We start from the raw sequence: 18332 nt of genomic DNA on the forward strand, positions 1-18332 counted from the left end.
TGGCTACAATCTTTCCAATAATAAAAGATTATAAAGCTAGCCTGGAAGATGCCTCAAATTATCGTCCTATAGCTAATATTCCATTTTTAGCTAAACTAACAGAAAGAATAGTATTTGATCAATTATCAGACTTTGTCGAATCAACTAATGCTCTACATCCAAATCAGACAGGATTTAGGAAAAATCACTCCACAGAGTACTCACTGATCGGTCTGACCACGAATATACTCTTATCACCTTGACCATCATAACTGTATTATTCTTTTCTCCTTAGATTTGTCAGCAGCATTTGATACTATTGATCATGTATTACTTCTTGAAAGACTGAAGTCCATAGGTTTTTGTGGCCAAATACTTGATTGGTTTTATTCTTTTCTCTCTAACTGATCATCTGTAGTTACCTTCATGGATACTGTTTCTAAACCTTACACTCTTAATTATGGTATACCCCAAGGATCCATTCTATCTCCATTATTATTCAATATTTTTCTTTCTTTCTCCTTTATTAAGCTTATGTCAATCCATTGGCTTCACCACCTTTTCATACGCCGATGATATTCAACTTTCACACCCTTTAAATCCAGAAAATAAAGAAGAAGAAATCGAGATTAACAGAAAGCTAGTGCTGCTTAAACAATGGCTTAATTCCAACATGTTAGCCCTAAACATACAGAAAACAAAAGCGTTACTTTTTCCATGGAAAAAAGATATAAGCTTGTGTGCCCCATTCACCCTAGATAATATTTACTTAGATTCGGTAACATCATTAAAAATATTGGGTGTTACCATCGATGAAAGACTCTCTTACCATGAACATGTAAGCAACACCGTTAAATCCTGCTTTTAAGGCTACGAATGATTCGCTCGATTTCTACGTTTCTAGAGCCAAAATCACTAAATATACTAATTCACTCTCTAATTATCGCTAAACTTGATTACTGCAATTCCCTATTAATAAATATTACACAAAAAGAAAAGAGGCATTTGCAGATAATTCAGAATACTGCCGTTAAATTGATTTATAACGGCAAAAAATACGATCATGTCACTCCCTTTCTGATTAAATCTCACTGGCTCCCAGTTAATCACCATATTTCTTTTAAAATTTTACTTCTAGTATTTAAAGCCTTGTCTACTAATGAACTTCAATTCATTAATAAATTACTTATCCCTCACAATACGTCGCGTTCTCTTCGGTCCACTAATCAAAAGCTTATAGTAGTCCCTTCCTTGAAAATTATTGGAACTCGATGACATATGTTCTCAGTAATGGCTCCACAGTTATGGAATACCTTGCCTCAACATATAAGAGAGGAAAATGATTTGAGTCGTTTTAAAAGTAATTTAAAGAGTTTTCTTTTTAAAGATGCTTTTAATCTTTAATTATGTTCAAAGTTTACTTTAGCTCTTCCTCAGTTTTTTACTCTCCCCTCCCTAATGTTCTTTCCATTTATGGTTCTCCTCTGTATTCTAAAAAATTGAATTGTAGTTCTGCCCTTTTTTACCTTGTGTACCAATCAGTCCGTAAGTCTGTCGGTCTAACCCACTATTTTAAAAATTTAAATGGAATATTTAATGACATGTCTATATTTTTTATTAAAATTGTATTTCACTTAGTAAATTTAAATAAGCAATTCATCAAACCAAAATAAAACTTGAAACTATATGTTTTATATATTAATTTGTATTGTAAGCCGCTTAGATATGATTTGATTTGCAGGATATCAAAAATTAATAAACTTGAACTTGGAACGTGTAGGACCAAAGATTATATGATATCAATTTTCTTTGTTACTACTGTCAAACCTAAGCCCTCAAAATACAAATGAATTTTAGGAAGCTAGTTGCTTCACAATGCAAATACTTTTACCCATCTTCAGTAGAGGCATTCTGGAGCAGAATTAGTGCAGGAAATGAAACAATGCATGGTTTTGCATTAGCAAAATGATGGCCTTTGTTTGAAAGGGTCCAGAGCATTCATGGTTATAACCCTAATATTCATGAGCATAATGGGAACAGATATGAGAGATTAAGTAAAAACCCCAGAGATGTGGCAGTGGTGGTGATTTAAGGATGGGAATAAATTTTCTCATTACTCAAAGTGGTAGAAATCCGGAGAAGGAAACAGGACAGTGTGGATGAGTCAGTTTATCTTTATCTACATCAGTGTTCTTCAACCGCCGGTCCGCAGAAATTTTCTGCTAGTCCACAGAGCTGGCAAGTCCATCGGGCAGAAAACAGTGTTCTTCAGCCATGGTGCAATCAATGCGGCGTTTTCGGGCTGGCTCCCTGAGTGCTGCAGTGCACAAAGCCGTGGGAAAAGGCTCCTATGCGTGTCCTGCACCTCAACTGGAAGCCTTCTCTCTCACGTCGCAATGTCAGAGGGAAGGCTTCCAGATGAGGCGTGGGACGCGCGCAAGCAGCCACTGCCCACAGCTTTGTGAAATGCAGCACTCAGGGAGCCGGCCCAAAGACGCAGCATTGATCACACCGTGGACCGTCCTGAAGATAACACTGGGGGGCAGGCCAGAAGGCAAGGCACAGCATGGAGGGAGAGAGACAACGGTAGGGGGAATGCTTTTATTTTTTTATTTAGTGATTGATTTACATCTGCTGTCTGTTCAGGAAGAAATGCATTTGTTTCTTTTCCTCTGGGGTTGTACTGCTTGCAGAGTCTTGCATCTTAGGGTTTGTTTGTAAATATTAGCACTTTTAGTTTTTGCTCCTGCATTTGCATGAAGTTATCTGTTTTCTGGTAGGAATGAATGTTGAAAAGCATACAGTGTGCTTTGTGTATTTTAATTTTGTGGTTAACCATTATGTGTTGTTAATATGATTATATTGTGTGTGTGAAAAATGAATGGAAAAAGTGGTGTTACAATTAGTACTGTTATGGGGGTGGGGTCTGGGGCGGAGATTGGGTGGAGATGGGCACCCAGTGTTCTTCAACTGCTAGTCTGCCGACCGGTGGTGGTCCACAAAATAATTATTTTATTTCCGCTGGTCCATAGATGTCAAAAGGTTGAAGAACAGGTGGAACACTGATCCACATCATATTTACTGTGTTGCATATTCATAGCTCTTGTCTATTCCAATGTCAGGCTTACCATGCATTTTCTCTGAATCTAAACAAATATTTAGAGCTTAGTATGCATAGGAACCAGAAAACAGCAAAGCAGATGATCCACAAAATCCAGAAGAAAAGCAGATTGATAGAAGAAATCCATTACCAAGAAGTAGCAGGGCACAAAAGATTGTCCTCCACCAAGAGCATTTATTCACCACATAAATAAAACACTTTAAAAGCCAGATATGGCCATGTTTCACCCACTTCAGGCTGCATCAGTGGCTCATTAATAACTAAGTGGTGTCTTTTAGAAATAATATCTACTTTGTTCAAAGCAGCACTTTCTCCAACAAACAGCATGTGAGTGTGGTTTTTAATGCTTATTTATGATACTCTTGGTGATGGACAATCTTCTATCTTCTTCTGCTTTCATTCAGTATGCATCTGCAAAATCCATATTGACACTCCTAATTTATCAATGAGTTCCACATGCATGTGTGAATGTACCCCCAAAGGCTTTGACTAGATCAGGTTATCAAGTAAGCAGTACATTTCACAACATACTTTGTTGGGGGGGGGGGGGGAGGTTTGTGTGTGTGTCTGCAAATTTTGCAAGTTTGTGATTGAATTCTTAAATGAAGCTGATTTAAAAATATTGGCTTTCATACAGCAGAATAATCTGAGTAATCCTCCAACACCTCCGGCTTCACTTCCACCTACCCCACCTCCTGTGACTTGTCAAAAGATGGTGAATGGCTTTGCAACTACTGAAGAACTTGCTGTAAAAGACGGAATGTTAGGACATGATGGTGAGATTAAATGGTTTTGGTTTTTTTACAGTATTTTTAAAGGTAAATACTGAGACAATAGAATTCCTAGCACTGTATAGTGAATAGCTTTAATAATATGAACAAAAACATGATTCTTTTTTATGTTTGAAGTTATTTTTTACTTTTTCTGTTTTCATAGTAATGTGGATAATGTTTATGAATCAATTTCTCTGTTCTCTTTCAGTTACCAAAGTTCTAGGACATAAACAGTTTCAGCTGCCTTTTAGATCTCAAGATGATTTGATAGCGAGAGCTATGGCTCAGGGCCATAAAACTGTGGATGTACCTGCTTCTTTTCCAACACCACCTCATAACAATCAGGAAGAATTAAGGTGAGTTGCTGCTTTAAGTTTAAGTTATTGGAAATACAAATGTGATTAATGAAGGCACACAAAATAATGTCTTTTCAAATGATCTCTTAAATACATGTCTTAAGGAGATCCCCTGAATCATATCGTTTAGTACAGGGGTGTCAAACTCAATCACATAAGGGGCTGAAATCTGAAACAGGCTAAGTCGACTGGTTATTTTCACCTCATAGATGTTACCATACATAATTCCAACTTTATTCAAATAGTCATTCTAGGCATAGGCAGCGGAATGCTTTTTTGTTTTTGTTGGGGGAGAGGGTTAAAGCTCCACCCCAGATCCCGCCCCCATAATAGTACAAATTGTAATACCATTTTTTCCATTCATTTTTCATATATATGCACAATATAATCTTATTAACAACACATAATGGTTAACCACAAAATTAAACTACACAAAGCACACTGTATGCTTCTCAGCATTCATTCCTACCAGAACACAGATGACCCCTATGCAAATATGGAACCACAAGCGAAAAGTACTAATAGATACAAATAAAACCCTAAAATGCAAGATTCTGCATGCAATACAACCCTAGAGAAATAGAAACAAATGCATTTCTTACTGAAAAGTGCAAAATATAGACAGCAGATGTAAATTCACAAATCTGACACAATTAACTCACTAAATTAAAAATAAAATCATTTCCCCTACCTTTGTTGTCTGGTGATTTTGTTTTTCAAATCATTTTTTCCCTGTCTCCGGCTGCTCTTCCTTCTGTCTGATGATTTAGGTTTTTCATACTACCTTTCCCAGGCTCTGGCTGCGCTTCCTTCTGTCTAGTGATTTAGGTTTTTCATACTACCTTTCCCAGTCTCTGGCTGCGCTTCCTTCTGTCTGGTGATTTTGGTTTTTCATACTACCTTTCCCAGGTTCTGGCTGCACTTCCTTCTGTCTGATGATTTTGGTTTTTCATACTACTTTTCCCAGGTTCTGGCTGCACTTCCTTCTGTCTGATGATTTAGGTTTTTCATACTACCTTTCCCAGTCTCTGGCTGCATTTCCTTCTGTCTGGTGATTTAGGGTTTTCATACTACCTTTCCCAGTCTCTGGCTGCACTTCCTTCTGTCTGGTGATTTAGGGTTTTCATACTACCTTTGCCAGTCTCTAGCTTCTCTTCCTTCTGTCTGTGCTCTTAACTGTATAGCCAGGGCCACCTTATCCATTTGCTGTTTTTCTCTCCTTTACTTTCTGCCATACATCCACCTTTAGCATTAACTTTTAACATTCAACTTTCTGCATTTTTCTGCTTTCTTCTCAAAATCTATCTACTTTTCCATATCTTCCCTTCCCATCTATCTATGTGTACCATCTCCTCTCTCTTTCTTCTCCCCTATTCCCATCTATCCATAAGAAGCATTTCTTCTTCTCTCTTCCCTCCTGCACCCATTGCTGTGCACCCTCTGTCTCCCCTTCCCCTCCATCCCTATGCACTATCTCATCCCTATCCCATAGTCAGACAACTCTTGTTTTCCCCTTTCTCCTCTCCTTTCCATAGCCTGGAATGCTGGCCTACATTTCAAATAGATGTGACTGCTGAGCTGATCCCAGCAAGGAAATCTCCCTGCCATGTTCAGCTGAACAGCTGCAGCAGGACCCCTACTCCCTCCTGCCCGAACACCCATCTGCGAAGTAAGCTGGGCAGGAGGGATGCTCACTTCATCCTGCCCTGGTCACCCCCTAAGACAAGCCAGGCAGGAGGGATGGAGGGCTATCTACTCTGCCCTGGAGCCAATGTTCCTCCAACTTAAGACAAACTGGGAAGGAGGTATACCCACTCCCTCCTACTGCCACCTCCCCCCCCAACCTCCAAGGCTCAGACCCTCCCACCCTGCACCCCTAACTCTACCCCCAAACCCCCTCATACCTTTCAAGTCAATGTCCTGCTGGGGCAGACATGATTCTGTATAGGATGCCAGTGTGCAATTCACAGCCACTTCTTAGTGCAGGTTTTAGCCCATGCTGTTAGGTCTAGTGCACACTACATTAAAGCAGTCTGTGAAGTAATAGTCCAGCACTAACTATCTAGCATAAGATGGGGCAGGATATGGACAGACTGGGCAGAGACCACACGTTGCAGTCAGCAAGGAATAGGAAATGCACACTACCTATCAAATGTGCAGTTGACCATTTTAGTAGGTGACATTAGGTGCATCTGTGCTCTTATGTCCTGATTCTATAAAAAGCACCTACCATTAAGCACCTAAATTGATGTCTATCCAATCTAGATGCCTAACTTACCTCTCCCCCCCCCTTTTTTTTTTTTTTTTTACGAAGCCACATTAGCCTTTTTTATTGCCAGCCGTGACAGTATTAGCTCTGATGCACATAAAAATTCTATGAGCATCAGCAATTAAAAAAAGAAGCCTAACAACGGCTTCATAAAGGGGAGGGGGATTAATTTTTATATTGGTTACTTATCCTATATCTTGACTGAAATTTTGTTAACTGTACAGCTTGGAATACGAACAGGAGAAAATTTGCCTTCACAATCGTGAATAGCAAAAAACAACAACAAAGATGATCAATGGCCTCCCCCCCTGCACCATCCCCAACCCATGAAAAGGGACACACACTAGACCTCATTAGCTTCCTCGATCTTACCGCTCACAAGACGTCAGTTGATGACACTCGCTGGGAACATGTCCCCTGGTCTGACCACTTCCTAGGGGCTTTCTGTCTTCCCATCTTTATGTCACAGGTTGGGGCTCCAACCTGCACTTCCAATCCCATTACCTTCCGCAAAAAAATCACAAGCGATCTGTTCTGGTCTAAATTTCTCAATCTATTCTCCTCTGCCCCTAAGCCTGCAGATTCAGGTACTAACTGGCATAACTGGGTCGCTCTCTCCGAATCCACCTATCTTTCCCTCGCCCCTCTTTCCACTAAATCCATCTCCTACCCTCACAAGGCCCCTTGGTACCTCCCATATCACAGAGAACTAAAACAGAAATGTCGAGCTCTGGAGCGCATATGGAAAAAATCAAAATGTCCCATAGACAGACAGTCCTGGAGAGTCAATATCAAGCTGTACAATACAGTGCTAAAAAAAGCAAGAAAGAACTTCTATGGTGACAAAATCTCCAGGTCCAACAATCAGAGCAGTGCACTATTCAACATCTGGCGCTCCCTAACCTCCAAAAGAGACCCCACCGAGCTCCCCTCCTCTCCCTCAGCCGATGTTCTAGCAAAATTCTTCAACGATAAGGTTTCTACCTTGAGATGCTCCTTTCCTCCTTCAGTCTCCTACAACTCCCTGGTGCCCACCGATTCCACTCCCACCCTAATGGTCCCAACCCTATCTCAGCTGACAGATCCTGGACCACCTTTGAGCGCGTATCTGAATCCCTGGTCCTCAATCTCTGCCTCAAACTGAAATCCTGTAACTGCTCCTTGGACCCATTCCCCTATACAAGAACATTCCCGCACAGGCTATCTCTTCTATCACCAATCTCATAAACTCTGCCCTTCAGTCGGGCCATTTCTCCCCAGAAATGGGTCATATTGCCTAGACCCCACTACTGAAAAAATCTGACCTTGACCCTTCCATACCATCCAGCTATCGCCCAATTGCAAATATCCCTCTTCTAACCAAGATGCTAGAGTCCATCATTTCTACCCAACTCTCATCATACTTAGAGTATGATGGCACCTCATCCTCCCCCTGGAAACCGAATTGTGGAGTCCCGCAAGTCTCTCCACTATCTCCTATCCTATTCAACATCTATATGTCCTCCCTAAAATTCCTTCACCTATCCCCCCTTGAAACAATTTACACTTATGCCGACGACATCCTCGTCCTCCTCGAGACCGATTCGAACCTCACCAACCTGTCCAAGAACATATCCTCTTGTATAATGAACCTACAATCCTGGGCCCACACTGTGCAAATGAAATTGAATGAGTCCAAAACAAGACTTCTTTGGCTCGGCCCAAAACTAGACCACCTACCCACCTCTATCCCACTACCCTCTGGCTCCTCTCTGCAACTTGAGTTTGCGAGCAATGTCTTGGACGTCATCATTGATTCCGCATTGTCCTTCAATGACCACCTCCAATCCTTGGTAAAAAAAATGCTTTTTCAGCCTTCACATGCTGAGGAAAGTTAGATCCTGCTTCCATCAAAAACACTTTACCCTCCTTGTTCCATCCATCATCCTTTCCAGATTGGACTATTGCAACTCTATCTACTTAAGTCTGACTAAGAAAAACCTCCACAGGCTCCAGCGGATTCAGAATGCAGCGGCCAAGCTCATCTTCGCTAAAAGTAAATTTGACCATGTCTCCCCACTCCTGGCCAAGTTTCACTGGTTTGCTTCACTGGCTTCCGATAATTGCCAGGGTCCATTATAAATGCGCCTGTTTAACTTTCAAAATCCTACACAGTATCCTCCCTCCCTTTATCCCTCTTTCTTGGAATTCCTCATACCCTAATACCACCAGATCCTCCCACAAATTAAAACTATCCTTCCCCTCGCTAAAAGGCATTTCCCACACAGGAAAGCTATGGACCTTCCTCCACTTCAAAATCACTGAGCTCTGGAACAACCTTACCTCCCCTCTTCGGAACTTGAGCTCTCTCCAAGTTTTCCTCAAACATCTGAAAACCTGGCTTTTCTCAAAAAACGTAAGCCTCTCTCCAACTTAGGAATCAAGATAACTCTTATACTTGACACAATTGTGTTTCGGCCCACTATATGTTTTACTGTAGATGCCTGAGCAGGCCCCTCATGGGCTAAAACACGATCATGTCGAGTCAATCACAATAAAAAGAGACTGAACACCATTGGTCACCCAACAATTTAAAAAAAAAAAAAAATAATAATTTTTGGATAAGCACCTAATTCATTAGGTGCCATATAGGTGACTACTACACTGAGGTGCCTACTTGAAAAGTAGGTGGTGTTAGGGTTAGAGTTAGGGCTTGGATAGGGTTAAGTGCTGGTATTTTAAGCCAAGAAAACCTGGCCTAATATACGGATTCTTAAGTCTTTAACACCTACCAGTACCTAACTTGAGTTAGGCGCCGCTAGGCACAATTCTATAAATGACACCTAACTTTGAATGTCATGGTAGGTGCCATTTCCGTAAGTGCTTACCGATTTAGGTGCTGTTTATTGAATCAGGCCTATAGTGCCTGAAAGATCAGGCACGTTAGGAAACATACCTGTATGGAAACTGCAGGGGGAATGCTAGACATGCTCTCAACAGCTACCACAGGGCTTTTGCACAAGAGGCACATTGCTTTTGGCTGTTAATACGTGTTAAATGCAAGAACCTAATGCTCTTTAGTAAACCTGCCTCTAAATTTATTTCCCTGTTTAGCAAAAATAATGCCTTAATTTGTTGACTTTTTATGAAGCAAATTAGCATGAATAAATCTCTGGGTTGGGGGGTTTTGTTTTTCCCGACAACAGGGTTCAGGATCACTGTGATGGCCGGGACACTCCTGACAGCTTTGTACCCTCCTCATCTCCTGAAAGTGTGGTTGGAATGGAAATCAGCAGGTATCCAGATTTGTCACTGATAAAGGAAGAGCCTCCAGACCCTGTACCATCCCCTATCATTCCCATTTTACCCAGTAGCACAGGAAAAGGTAAACCTATACTTTATATCACCACCCATCTCTTCAGCCTCATTTTAACCTACCTTGGTAATGGCTAAATTAATGAAATTGTTTCTGATGGTATTTTCTAATATTTTTAAATAAGGAAAAATAAAGTACAGATTAAAAAATTATTTATATATGGACATAAAGACATCAGTCTATGATGTGAAGACTGTGGGTTTTAATTATGTCTATATCAATACTGATAATATAGAGTGAAATATAATTTTCAATAAACACCCTTCCTAGTTACCAAATATATCCAAATATATATCATAACAAAATCACATAAAAATAGTAAGTAGGAACTTCAGAACAGAGGCTTTGAAATTCCGACGGATATAATTTTGACTGAGGAAGCAGCATCTATAGTAACAATTGTTAGATCCATTTAAAAAATAAGTGTCCGGTGATTCAATTATATTCTAAATATGTGTTCATAAAACAGTAATTCAATTATATTCTGAATACATCGTCATAAAGCAAATTTTTTAAAAAAAACTTTAAAAATCAATGCAATCATGGTTCAAGTTCTAACTCTGCTTGAAGGAACTGAAAATTATAGAGACTTTCTACATGACTTCTTCTTGGTAATTCCAATAGGTGCTCAAATACTGATGGCATAATTGTATGGGCTTTTTTTATGAAGCCACAATACTGATAGATTGAAACAGAGTATAGCAATGTAGACATTGATTTCAAAATAAAAATGTTTGGATTTTATCAAAGCTGTAATGTTTGATTTTCTTTATGCAGTTGTCTCTTTTTGTAATACCTAATACAGGTTTTTTGAGGACAATATTTAAAAACACTTACATGATTGTCATTGAGTGCCAACTGTATAAATGAGAAATTATTTTATTTTGTATAGTTTGCCAGAAAAGAACAGTTAAAGCTTGACAATGTAAGTCACCATATAGCCAACCAAAACTCAGACATATTATGATAGAGGTGGGATAAGGGAAAGGGAATGGAATTTGATATACCACCTTTCTGTAGTTACAGTCAAAGCGGTTTACATATTATATACAGGTACTTATTTTGTACCTGGGGCAAAAGAGTATGTAGGGCCAGATTCACTAACCTCCCTTTTCCCATCCGATCCGTGGGCGATCCTTGGCCAGGCGTCTAATTCACAACACCCTGCATGCAAAGTAGGCTGATCGGAGGCACGCCCCCCACCGACTACATAGATCGCTGGAGAGCGATCCTGACACATGCGCAGACCATCTTCTTTGCCTGTAGATAGTCTACGCATGCTCCCCCCGCAAGAAAGCCCATGGTTTTTTAATGTTGTTGCCTTTAAAAGAAGACCATTGCCAGCAGCACTCGCTCTCCCCGTCTCCCTTCGCCATAGTGCAGCCCTGCTTTTAACAAGCAGGTTAAAAGCACGGGCTCGCAGAGGGGGCTTCTGAGCAGGCAGCGGGGAGTTCGGTCGCTGGAGGGAATCCTGGCTTTGCACTGGGCTAACGGAGTAGGGTGGCAGAGAACTGGGGAAGCAGAGGCAGAAGAGAGCAGGGCGCTTTTGATTGTTTATTTCAGGGCGATTCAAAGAGAGCAGGATATTCGGCAATGACATGAGCAACTGGTCCTCAGCAGTCGCTCACGTTTGGATTGGCCAGCCCAATCGGTTTGTTTAGTGATCACTGCTAAATGCATTTCCCCTCATTTGCATGTGCAGATCTGATCAGGTGCAGACAGGATCGGCCAGAAGGTTAGTGAATCGGGTCAGGGTTGCAAAGTGGTCGGGATACGATCGGTGGGCTTAGTGAATTTGGCCCTAAGTGGCTTACTCATAGTCACAAGGAGTTGCAATGGGAATTTAACCTGGTTCTCCTGATTCTCAGGCTACTGCATTTACAATTAGGCTTCTTCATAAGAGGTGTTTTTAACTTATCCATGAAATTCAAAATGCACATCCAACAGGCCTAAGGTAAAATCTCTGATTTTGAGCAATTCACCTTGGATATATTATCTGATTTTATATTATCTTCCCATTTTGAAAATTGACCTGTTCTTTTATTATTTCTTGAAGGGTCAGAGGCTAGTCAGAATGAAGTCAAGACCGAACCTTCATCAGGGACTTTATTCTTTGAATCGCAGTTTATACACACCCACAATGGTCCTAAATCTGGTCTGATCTCTGTTGCAATTACATTGCACCCTACAGCTGCTGAGGTAAAATGCAAGTTGCTTGATGGTAACGCTGTTAAACGATTTCCTTCACATCTCTCTCTAAAAGGACAGTGCTGGAGATTGGCATATGGGAATATTGAAATCCATTTCCACAATTGTCAGAAATATTTATGTGTAACATATCTTATTATATTATCTCCTTTACTACAAGTGATTTTTTTTTTCTTTTGTTGTAATTGACGATGATAGTCTATAAGTTCATGAGGTAAACGCTGAGAGTGATTGAGATCTTGACCGAAACCCATATTCAACAGTTTTTGTTTGAATAATCGGTCTCTGAGGCTTGGCATTCAACTGTTGTGTGATCACTCTCAGCGTTTACCTTTAGAAGTGAATTTGTATGCTCATATTCTATTGACACTTCTATAGTATTTGACTTTTAGTCTATAAGTTTATCCAATCAGTTAAAATAATTTTTTGTTCAAATCTGTTTGTTTTTTTTTATTGATAACCAAATTATTTATTTATTTAAAAATTGTTTATACCGCTTAAAAAATCTAGGCAGTTTACAATCAGCATACAAAGTAGTTAAGAACAGTATATCATCTGTATAACAAAGCTGCTATAACCCACCCTGCTGATCATATTCATATCCTCTAAATACTAAGGGAATCTCTTATCTTACATAAGCTGCTGTTTGTACTCAATTCATTCACATAAACACATCAACAAATAACTGTCTTTAAAAGTTGTTGGTTTTTTTTTTGTTTTTTTTATTCTTTATTCATTTTGAAAACTTACAGCAAGCGTACAGGAATATATCATTAATAATAATAATAATAATAACTTTATTCTTGTATACCGCATTACCATGGAAGTTCTATGCGGTTAACAGATGAAGAGACTGTACATTTACAGTGAAGTTACAATTTCGTTAATGTTACATTTACATTTTAGACGATAAATTTACGGAGAAGTTAATTTTTTGCAGCTAGGTTATATATTCAGAGTAGTTATATTTGCTATAAGTTACATACAGCGGTGTTACAAATAGCAGTGTTACATACGGCGGTAAAGAGTCTGGGGGAGAGTCGAGGTCAGAGGAGGAGGAGAGAGGAAAAATCAGAGGAATTTGTCAAAAAGGTAGGTTTTAGTTAACTTCCTGAAAGTTTGATAGGGGGGGGAATTGGAGATGAGAGTGGAGAGGCATTCGTTCCATTTGCCCACTTGGAATGCTAGGGATCGGTCGAGGAATTTTTTGTAGAGGCAGCCCTTCGGGGAGGGAAAGGAAAACAGGTAGGTATTTCGAGTACGAAAGGGGCCTGCAATTTCAAGGTGCTCAGTTAGGTAAATTGGTGAAGAGCCTGCTAAGGTTTTGAAGCAGAGGCAGGTGAATTTAAAGATGATTCTTGCCTCCACCGGCAGCCAGTGGAGTTTAGTGTAATAGGGGCTAACGTGGTCATATTTGTTGAGGCCGAAAATGAGGCGGACAGCGGCATTTTGTACTATTCTTACTTGTAATTCTCATATAATTCTAAAAACATAAAAATTATATCCCGTCCCACCCACCTTCTTTCAAATATTATAATCAATTATATCATAAATATAATATAAACATATAATTTAGTGAAATTTCCAGAAAAACTGCCCCCCACCCCCCTATGTGTACATGTATTCCTCCAAGAAAAATGATGTTTACTCATTACAATATCGTTCCAATAGCCCCCAGATCTTTATAAAATAAAAGTTTTTTAAGACATTTCTGTTCTTGCACAAGCGCAACTGACCTGGCAATGTGTTACACAATTTCACTCTCTCTCTCTCTCATTCTCTGCACATTTGTTTCTTATGGCACCAAGATCTGTACAAAGATTTCTGAACGATATCTTAACCCCAATCTCTACCCCACCCTCACCCTCCTGCTTTTTCATTGTATCCTACTACAATATTATATATCTGACAAGTGCAAAGGAAAGCTTGGCTAGGCTGACTTTGGTCCAAAATACAGCAGTTAGAATGATTTACAGACTGAGGAAGTATGATCATGGAACCCTGGCTCCCAGTTGAGGCCCGGGTGATCTTTAAGTTTGGGATGTTTATACTATAAAGTCGCTTTTGGTGCTGCTCCGCTTTACCTTGTTGATAGATTTGTTACTATGATTCACTGGAACAGTAGACAATCCCATGCCCTATTTATGTTCCCTTCTTTTAAGGGTTGTAAAAATAAGAAATATCATGGGCACTGTGTTTCCTATCAAGCAGCTCAATTCGATAAAGAATTCCATCCATTACTGACCAAATCAATATCTTATAAACATTACAGAAAACTTTTCTTTTTTCTAAATTTGTAGCCAGCTAATTCTTGTGTATTGCATTATCTCTGTATCCACTCATAGCATAATCTTTTGTAAACCACGTTGAACTAAGGGTTATGCGGTATAGAAATCTGTTATTATGTTATGTTATGTCATATCCTGGTCCCAAGTTCTGCTCACAACTGTAAAGCCCCATTATTTATTGAACTGCTAAGCCTATGCAAACATGCACAGCTTCATACCAGCAAGCCTTATCTAAACATATCAGATCTTACACATTCTATCTCCCATCCTTCTTACAACTCTCTATCCACCTCTACCCGTTTACTCAGCCCACAAGGTTGTCTCGTCTTGTATATCTTTTGTGGATGGCAATGGAGCTCTGAAATAGTAGCTGCTTTTCAAAATGTACTATGTATGTGTCTTTGGGAATTACTTATCCCATATCTTGACTGAAATTTTGCAAATCTAACTCTTAATGTGCAGAAATTTAATCCTTAACACTATATGCCAGCAGGATATACACTTTAAAGATACTTTTCTACTTTTATCTGAATTTATCAAGTATTTTGGCCAAATGCATGATACATGCCAGTAAGGATGATAGTTTACCACTGGAGTAATCTGGAATTATTGTTTAAGATAAAAATAGTAACATAATGTGTAATTGCAATACCAGCCACAGTAGACCAGATTTCCTTAAATTTAAAGCAGGCTGATTTTAAAGATTGCAAGTAATCTATGCCAACTGCTGAGCAAATTGTAAGTAAATATGACAAATACTGTTTGAAATGGCTGTATGCAAATGCCAGAAACCTAAGAGACAAGATGGGAGAGTTTTAATATATTGCACTAAATGAAAAGATAGATATAATAGGCATCTCTGAAAAGTGGTGAAAGGAAGATAATCAATGGGGACACTGTCATACCGGGGTACAAGTTATATCATAGTAAAAGGGTGGATTGAATCGGTGGAGGTGTAGCGTTATATATTAATGAGAGCCTTGAATTAAATGGACTAAAAATTCTACAGGAGAAGAAATACCTTGGAATCCCTATGGGTAGAGAAATTCCATTTGTAAGGGGGAAAAGGATAGTGATAGGAGTGTACTACATCCACCTAACCAGGATGAACAGACAGATGCTGAAATGTTATCAGAAATTAGGGAGACTAACAAACCAGGTAACACAGTAATAATGGGTGATTTCAACCACCCCGATAATGACTGGATAAATGTATCATCAGGGCATGTTAGGGAGATAAAATTCCTTGATGAAATCAAGGACTGCTTTATGGAGCAGCTGGTTCAGGAACCAACAAGAGGTGAAGCAAGTCTAGATCTAGTTTTTAGTGGAGCACATGAATTGGTGAGGAAGGTAAAGGTGCTGGGGCCACTTAATAAAAGCGATCATAACATGATCAGGTTTTATATAATCCCTGGAATAAGTTTACACAAGAAATCTAATACAATGGAATTTAACTTTTAAAAAAGGAGACAATGATTACATGAGGAGAATGGTAAAAAAGAAACATAAAGGTGCAACTGCAAAGGTCAAAAATATACATCAGGTATGGATGTTATTGAAAAATACCATCCTGGAACCCCAGACTAGATATATTCAATGTATTTTTTTAAAAAAAGGAAGGAAGACCAAACAGCAGCCAGCATGGTTGACGAGTGAGGTGAAGGAAGCTATTAGAGCTAAAAGAACACTCATGCATGAGCCAGTAAGGTTAATTCCCTTTCTAGTGTGATTATAAAACACAACACACGAGGATCTAAGGCTCAGCCCCTTTGATAGTAACTAAAAAGGATTTAAGTTCAGGAGCTATTCATAGTAGATTTACACCTCTGGATAACTTGGACTAAGAAAATTGAAATGACATTTGAGAAGGGTAAATAGTAGGGTTCCCCAGGGGTCTGACCTGGGTCTGCTGCTTTTTGACATACTTATCAATGATCTAGAGATAGGAATAACCAGTGAGATAATTAAATATGTTGATGGCACAAAGTTGTTCAAAGTTGTTAAATCGCAAGAGGATTGTGAAAATTTGCAAGATAATTTGTGAGACTGGGCATCAAAATATGAGCAAGTGCAAAAGTGATGAGCAAGTGTAAAGTGATGCATGTGGGAAAGAGGAACCTGAACTATAGCTATGTGATGTCGGGTTCTGTGTTAGGAGTCACTGCCCAGAAAAAGGATCTACTGTAGGTGTCATTGTTGATACATTGAAACCCTCAGCTCAATGCTAAGAAAGCAAATAGAATGTTAGGAATTATCAGGAAAGGAATGGAAAACAATGATGAAAATGTTATAATGCCCTTCTATCGCTCTATGGTACAGCTACACCTCGAATACTGTGTGCAATTCTCAAAAAAGATATAGCAGAATTGCATGTTTCTAGAATCCTGTGGATTACATGGATTCGCTAGAGGTAGGTTTTGTCAGACAAATCTGATCAATTTCTTTGACTGGGTGACCGGAGAATTGGATAGAGGATGTGCGCTAGATATGGTGTATTTAGATTTTAACAATGCCTTTGACTGTGTTCCACACAGACATCTGATAAATAAACTGAGTGCCCTTGGGATGGGTCCCAAAGTGGCGGGCTGGTTCAGGAACTGGTTGAGTGGAAGGCGACAAGAGGGTAGTGATCAATGGAGATCGCTCTGAGGAAAGGGATGTTACCAGTGGTTCTGTTCTTGGGCTTGTTCTTTTTAACATTTTTATAAATTATATTGCTGAAGGGTTGTCTGGTAAGATTTGCCTCTTTGCAGATGATACCAAAATCTGCAATAGAGTAGACACGCCAGATAGTGTGAATAACATGAAGAAAGACCTGGCAAAGCTTGAAGAATGGTCTGAGATTTGGCAGCTAAAATTTAATGCTAAGATATGCAAGGTCATGCATTCGGGCTGCAAAAACCCAAGGGAACAGTATAGTTTAGGGGTGAAGAACTTATGTGCATGGCGGAAGAGCGGGACTTGGGTGTGATTGTATGTGATGATCTTAAGGTGGCTAAACTGGTTGAAAAGGTAACGAAAGCTAGAAAGATGCTAGGTTGCAAAGGGAGAGGTATGGCCAGTACGAAAAAGGAGGCATTGATGTCTCTGTATAAGACTCTGGTGAGACCTCATTTAGAATATTGTGTACAATCCTGGAGACTGCACCTTCAAAAAGATATAAAAAGGATGGAGTCGGTCCAGAGGAAGGCTTCTAAAATAGTGTATGGACTTCGTGATAAGGCGTATGGGGACAGACTTAAAGATCTCAATCTGTATACTTTGGGGGAAAGGCAGGAGAGGGGAGATATGATAGAGATGTTTAATTTTCTACATAATATAACTATGCATGAGTCAAGTCTCTTTCATTTGAAAGGAAACTCTGCAATGAGAGGGCATAGGATGAAGTTAATAATAATAATAATAACTTTATTTTTATATACCGCCAGCTATCTTGCGACTTCTAGGCGGTTTACAGTAAAAGAGATTGTGAATACAATAAAAGAAAATGTAAATACAATAAAGAGAAGCTTTACGTACAATGAATTAAGGAGTATAGCAGTATACATCTCGTACCATGCAGTCTACATCTGATAATATTAATAATGTTAACAACAGTTTGTGTGTTGCAAGGCCAGGAAGTGCCGAGCTGTTTGCGCAGAAGTAGAAATATTCCGTGACTTGAATAGAGTGTTCGTAGTTAGTGATTAGGGGTTGTGGTTAACACTTTGCAAGTTTAGTTATGTGATGATGTTACGAGGGGGGTTGAAGTTAAGAGGTGATAGGCTACGGAATAATTTGAGGAAATACTTTTTTACGGAAAGGGTGGTAGATGCATGGAACAATCTCCCAGAAGAGGTCATGGAAACGGAGACTGTGTCTGAATTCAAGATAGATACATAGGATCTCTCGGAGAGAGAAAGAAATAATGATTACTGTGGATGGGCAGACTAGATGGTCCATTTGGCCTTTATCCTTTGTCATGTTTCTATGTTTCTACA

The 18332-nt window shown here is 39.4% G+C and overlaps 1 protein-coding gene across 11 annotated transcripts in view; it reads left to right on the plus strand.

Moving 5' to 3' along the window:
• The window catches only part of KMT2C (lysine methyltransferase 2C), an 803286-nt gene that overhangs the window by 723831 nt on the left and 61123 nt on the right, over positions 1 to 18332 (plus strand). For 10 of the 11 annotated variants that reach the window (XM_033931655.1, XM_033931654.1, XM_033931660.1 and 7 more), the window contains 4 exons: positions 3738 to 3876; positions 4082 to 4229; positions 9684 to 9862; positions 11910 to 12052. In XM_033931655.1, coding sequence (XP_033787546.1) covers positions 3738 to 3876; positions 4082 to 4229; positions 9684 to 9862; positions 11910 to 12052 — 609 coding nt within the window. The remainder of the gene's footprint in view (positions 1 to 3737; positions 3877 to 4081; positions 4230 to 9683; positions 9863 to 11909; positions 12053 to 18332) is intronic. The other variant, XM_033931657.1, reaches the window with a different exon arrangement.

Source organism: Geotrypetes seraphini, chromosome 2 (assembly GCF_902459505.1).
Source record: "Geotrypetes seraphini chromosome 2, aGeoSer1.1, whole genome shotgun sequence".
NCBI classification, from domain to species: Eukaryota; Metazoa; Chordata; class Amphibia; order Gymnophiona; family Dermophiidae; genus Geotrypetes; species Geotrypetes seraphini.